This window comes from Loa loa (genome assembly GCF_000183805.2).
Source record: "Loa loa unplaced genomic scaffold supercont3.227, whole genome shotgun sequence".
NCBI lineage: Eukaryota > Metazoa > Nematoda > Chromadorea > Rhabditida > Onchocercidae > Loa > Loa loa.
This window is the reverse complement of record NW_018108407.1, coordinates 1-6326: the sequence shown is the minus strand read 5'-3', so window position 1 is coordinate 6326 and position 6326 is coordinate 1. Positions and strand designations below refer to the sequence as shown.

General features: G+C 31.7%; 2 protein-coding genes across 2 annotated transcripts; both read left to right on the top strand.

The window, feature by feature from the left end:
- Positions 1-1191: 1191 nt before the first annotated feature.
- LOAG_11676 (hypothetical protein) lies at positions 1192-4349 on the top strand (the record flags this gene model as incomplete). Its single annotated transcript, XM_003147194.1, has 5 exons — positions 1192-1847; positions 2335-2421; positions 2789-2938; positions 3100-3193; positions 4158-4349. 5 exons carry the CDS (start codon positions 1192-1194, stop codon positions 4347-4349), a joined length of 1179 nt encoding a protein of 392 aa, XP_003147242.1.
- Positions 4350-6019: 1670 nt separating this feature from the next.
- Positions 6020-6294, top strand: LOAG_18212 (hypothetical protein; the record flags this gene model as incomplete). The annotated part of the gene is made up of 2 exons (XM_020450876.1): positions 6020-6103; positions 6220-6294. The coding sequence occupies 2 exons, from the start codon at positions 6020-6022 to the stop codon at positions 6292-6294; spliced, it is 159 nt and encodes a 52-aa protein (XP_020305392.1).
- Between the last annotated feature and the right edge of the window lie 32 nt (positions 6295-6326).

The window sequence follows — 6326 nt, the reverse complement described above, 5'->3', positions numbered from 1 at the left end:
GAATGTAAATTGGTTAAATGATTTACACTATTAACATTTATTTATAGTAAGAAATTTATTTGTTAGTTTGGGGTATGGTTGGAGTCTCGCGAATCGGAATACGCGACATCATTAGCATTAATTTACAATGTGAATGAATTTATTTGAGGTTTTGTTTTCACGACAATCTCATTAGATCCAATAGATGTTTAAGAAGAGTAATTCTGAAATCATCTGAGAAAAAGTAATTCTGAAATTTGAGAAAAGGTAAGAAAAAGTAATTCTGAAATTTGAGAAAAGGTAAGAAAAAGTAATTCTGAAATTTGAGAAAAAAGTAAAAAAAAAGTATTTCCCGGTATGATTCAAATATGTTTCAATGTATATAATGAACGAAAAGAGATTATATTTAGCATTAAATTGCTAATAGTCTCAAAAGTATTTCATTCTAATTTGTTACACTGCTATTGTCTTATTTTTCAGCTTGAAGCAAACTATTTACCTTGTTTGGTAGGCAGACAATCCATTGAATGAACAATAATTAACTGATTGTGGTTTTAAGGGAAATACTCATAACAGCGGAAATGCCTTCAGTCAATATTTGCCTTCAATTTAAATATTGATCTTTCCTTTGTGCAATGCAATCATTTCATATGTTTGAACAGTTTTCATAATGCTTTCCTAAAAGAAGAAAGGAATGAATTAATTAGCAATAAAATATTGTTGTAATTAGAAATTTTTCTTTTTCAGAAAATACAAAGTATAAATCTAAGCATAAGTCAAATATTCATAATGACTACCCAATTCAAATGAAACACATCAAATAACAAATAATTTGCGATCTTTATTTCTAATCAATATTGTCGCCATAATATTTCTCTTTAATAAATGCATTTTACATTTACATGTTTGTACTTTTAACTTACTCAAGCATTACATCCATGTCCTTTGTACTACTTTTACATCATTTTCTCAGTTCATTGTTATATTGCAATAAACAAAAGCTAACATATGACATCAGCACATTTCCCTCAACATGAAGTGAATTAGTTCGTTCTACAAATTATTGATTAGTTTTAGATTGACATATCAAATTCGCATCACAATCATTTGTTTATATTTTGTTGAAAAAGGCGACAAAAAAACTTTTTTTTTTAAATCAAAAATGTATAAGTTAACAATGAGTAGAATAGCATGTTCCATCTATCCTGTATTATGCGTTTATTCGGTAAGTTGCAACTCATTCTTATTGTCGTACTTCTCTCTTGCCTGAAATTATTCTTTGACTTCACTATAATTCCACATGATGTTCATTTGAGAGCTAAATTCACCAAACAAACTCATCCGAAGCCTCAATTTTCTAAACTTACTGATAATTTATTCATTTTCTCATCATTTGTGGATACACGGAACGGCAACATGGGTTTTCCATTTTTCCGGATTATTGCAATAATGCGATTCAGGCATTACAAATACTACTGTTTGTTTAAAAGTCGGCAAACTCATGTGCAAATTTATGTAATGGCTGAAAATCATGGACGACTGTACGGGGCATGCATCTTAAATTGTCGAATTCCGGAACGAATCATAATTACAAATTCTAAAATTGCATTAACGGATGGAAATAACAAACTAGACATTGTTCCAACATATTACATTACTGCCGGTTCCGGCAATTCATCAGCAACTTACGCTTACAACTATACCATTTGTTTACCATTTCTTTACGGACATTTCTACAGCGCCAAATATGTCATTGAAATGGTCGAAATGCATAAATTATTGGGAGTGCAGCAAATTACGCTTTATACTACAAAGCGCAAATTAAACAATGTTGTTCAAAAAGTTTTGAATTATTACGAAGCAGAAAGGTTTTTCCTTTTTCCGGATTATTATTATTGAAGTTTAATTCCCTGGAAACTTCTTGAGCATGAAATATAAATTTACACTTGTCCTGATTTGTTGATTACAACAGCTTTACTTGTCTGATCTTACAGTCTATTGATCATCTTGTTGCAAATGTCTCAAAGAAGCCTAGAAATATTATTAACAGTTGATTAGTTAAGTGGAAGAGCGGTAATCAGCAATGGAATAAATCGATCACGACGTTACAAGAGATCTAGAAGATTGTATAATAATAGTTCCTCTAACATTTGTCGGAACGTCATCACACGGTTATATCTGATGTATCATTGTATTACTATCAGAAGATAAGCTATGCTTATCCACGTCTAGAAACACAAACAGTTTGTTATTTGGAGTTAAGATAGATTTAGTCAGAAGGAAGATATCGCAAAGATTTTGTTTCAGACATTATCAGGAAAGTTTAATTTCTCTTTTTTTTTTTTTTTTTTGCAGTATTTTGGATGTGATTGATTTTGAGCAGCCAATAAAAGATGTTTGGAATCATGCGCAACTTGTTGTTATCAATGATTGCTTGTATAGGTAAACATTACAGTTATTATTGATATGTGAATGGATTTCATTTCAAAAATTTAGCATTCTAAAAGGCAAACTTTGGATTATAAATAATATCTCTGAATAAATAATCAAAATTCATAGCAACGGACGGTATTCAAGATTAAATTTCTTGGTCGCAGTACTTATCAGAAGATTTTGCTTATAGAACAATGTAATCATCCAGTACGGTGTTTTTGTTTTTGACTAAAAATAAGTAAATGTTGAAATACAGATATGGAACAGTCAAACAACTCCATTTTTGTCACACACCGTAACTGTTAAATCATATTCTCATTATTCATAAAATATCTTTCAGGACGAAAGTTAATTTCAACTGTGCAAATTATTTCAGGAATATGGGACGAGCTAAGTTTGTTTCGTTCCAGGATTGGGATGAAATTATCATGCCGATGCAGAACACTGATCTCATTTCGTTTTTTCGCAATATTTTTAATGCTTCTATAGCAAGTTATCAAATATCAACAGTCTATATCAATTATGAGTCAGTTATTTTCCGTGCATCTTAATACTGGTCTTGGTTTTTGAAACAACCTTTTAAATATAATTGAATGTCGTCAAATAAGATTTAATATAATTAAAATTTAGATTATATTTTGTGACTTGTAAGAATATACACTGAATTTTAAGATTTTACAATTATAGTCCCAACTATCCATCCTTTGCCAACAGTGTAGAGGCCAAAAGTAAACGATTGGATACGAAATGTGTTTTGCAGCCCGAAATGGTCTTTGAACAGGTTAGTCATGCAAACAGCGGGTAATTTTATTGACAAATCAGAAGTATCGTTTACAAATCTTTTCAGCGTGGGTGTTTGTAATTTTTAAAGGAACCGATCAATAATTCATTCTTAAACAACAATCAGTCCATAACATATTTGAAAAACATGAAACATCTATAATCTACAAGCACTTATAATCGTTATTTAAGCTGTTTACATTGATTCATTTATGATTTGAAATTCATTTGTATAAGGAATATGTTCACATACAAATTTTGTTTATCAGACTATTAATTGTTAAACGTAAATTTATAGAGCTATGGAATAGAAGTATGAATTCATTATGACAAGAAACTCTGCCAATCGCTTTTGCCCACATTGAAAATGCCTTTACCATAAAATATGAAAGGATTTCAACAGACGCAAAAGCAAAAAAGACTTAGAATTTCATTTTTGGCAAAAGGTGCGGAATCGAACCCTCAATGTAAAACAGCCCCCGCCGTGTCACAATCCAATAAACATACCAACCGGCCAGCAAGCAGAATTGACAGTTTCCCTAATCGATTGGTTAGATGGAAAGAAATTAAATTTGGCTATTCAGTGTTCAAGTTTCGGCTTGATTCCCTTCAATATTCGGATAATCATGTTATTAAAATCATTGATTACTTGTTATAATTGTTAAAGTAACCTTTCAAAACAGTTTGGGATAGTTTGTTCCCGAGCAAAAATTAACCTAGAAACGATAAAGAGCAAGGACATTGGAACCAAATGTGAATAAATATTCCGAATTTATGTAATCAAGAAATTTTCAAGATAAAAGTTAGTTCGGTTGGACCAAAGTCGGGAACCGGAAATTCAAGAAATTTTCAAATAACTACTCCACTAAACAAAATGAGTTTTGCTACCTTAAGAGGCATTAGCATAGGTATTTCATAAGATTATTGTTTCTAATTCTATTCTGCATTCAATTTCAAATTTGCAGGGTATCCATCATACCAGTCGAGTAATTCAGGACCATTATCTGGCTCTAAAACTGCCAAGTAATAAAGCGGTGTTGCATCGTTACGCGAAATATACGTATACTCAAACGTTTCCGATCAATACGATACCCTTACGTTACACCAAGACCTTGTCCCGGAACTGTGATATGGTGTCGAAGAAAATCTATGTATAGCGATTTTGATCAAATAAGTTCAATACAAATGATATCTCTTGGATAAATAACTTTGCTTAAGACTGTCAGTTTCGGATATGTTTACGTTTCGTTATAATCCAATTAACCAAACGAAGTTGAAGGCATAATTTTCTGGAAGTAATAGTTCTAATTTTGTATAATTAATTCGATTTATGCATTTCTTCATGGAATAAATAGGAAGGATAAAATTAAACAGATAAGCATTTCACTACTTGTCAGTATCACTATTAAGAACACTAATCTTGTAAGAACTTTAGGAATGGTTACTCGGATTAAAAGAGTTAACATTCTATTTGTGAGATTGCACCTGATTTATTAGAGCATTTTTCGCTTCCGTATCATTCATTATGCTTACAATCACTGAATAAACCAATGGAGATATCTTTTTAAATGCTTAATTTCAAGCATGAGATTTCAAAGTTTCATGTTCATCTCGTATCACTTGTCAACTGCACTTATTGGTTGCACGAACTTTAACGCTTTTCGAAAAAGGATTCTTCCCTCTTGGCGGGACTGGTGACATCGGGGGACGGGTAGTGCGGGTTGATGTACTTGCTGGCTAGTTAGGTATAGCATAGACTCGCCTAATGACATTCTAAACTTCTTAGTTACGCGTAACACCTTAAGCACGTTTATGGAAATTTGTTAAATTTTTTCGGCACTTTTGTGCACTGCTGAAATGCGTCACAATAGGTACTTTCTCACTTTAGAGTCATTTGTTATGATGTCACAATTGTTCGAAGTTAGGTTAAATTCATTCTTTCTAATTTCAATTGTTTTGCCTAATTAAATTTATTTCCATACAATCATTTGCTTGGTTACTTTTTTTGTATAAATCTGAATATTTCTCCATAATTATTTTTACGTAGTTGTTCGTTTAGTGTTGTACTTGTCGCAGTATCCATTGATTCTAAGCAAGTTCATCCTTTCCATCTTATCCCACCTATTTCGTGCTGAAACGTGATTGCGTATGTAATTCACTCTTAAATTTAGCCATTAAGCTGACTAAACTCACCAAAATCATCTGTCTTAAACACTTGAATTATTTTCAATTGGTTCGCTCACTTGGATTAACTACTATAGGAAAATATCCTGATTTGTTGATATTTTTCGGATTATTACATCGCTCATAGCTTTGTGACTAGCTGTTTGTTATTAGTCAGAATATGACAAACTATGTTACAATGTCAACTAAATATGTGTTTGAGTCAAATTTTAAGAGAATTCATATGTATGACTGGGAGAATAGAGTCACAGGAACAACAAATAAAATAAATAACATGACTAGAAATGCTTATTATGAACGGCTCCCAAACATGCCAGAAATAGTGGTGTAAGAAATTTTTGCTATGAATCTGACCTATGTCAGTCTCATTTATTCTTTTAACCTCACACATTCTTCGTTTTTTAGTTACAATATGTAGGAAATTTCACTTACTTATTTTGAATTAATATCTATCTGCATGCCTTATTCTGTTTACAGAAGGAGTTTTTGTTTTAGCAGTTCTCTTCTTCCCTTCCCTATCGGTATTTACTGCCTTATCTATGATAAATCATTTCGAACGAAGCATAACGTTGTTTCGATGTTTGATTATCATCTGAGGAAATTAGGAAACTTTCAGAGCATCTGCTGACTTCATTGCGGAAAAATGGCTGAAGAAGGTTACGAAGAGCGGCTTATTAATGAAGAATACAAAATATGGAAGAAAAATACACCCTTTCTCTATGATATGGTACAATTTTTGAGTTCCTTTTCACAACAATTTTTTTCCCAGAAATTTAGTAAAATTACTATACACTCTTTAAAACATGAGGAAAATTAGACAATAAATTCTGGAATCTTTCAAAGGTGATGACACATGCGCTTGAATGGCCAAGCTTAACCGTACAATGGCTGCCCGATGTACAGAGGTATAATTTTTAATGGTACTTTTTTTCGTTGTGTGAGGTTGAAAA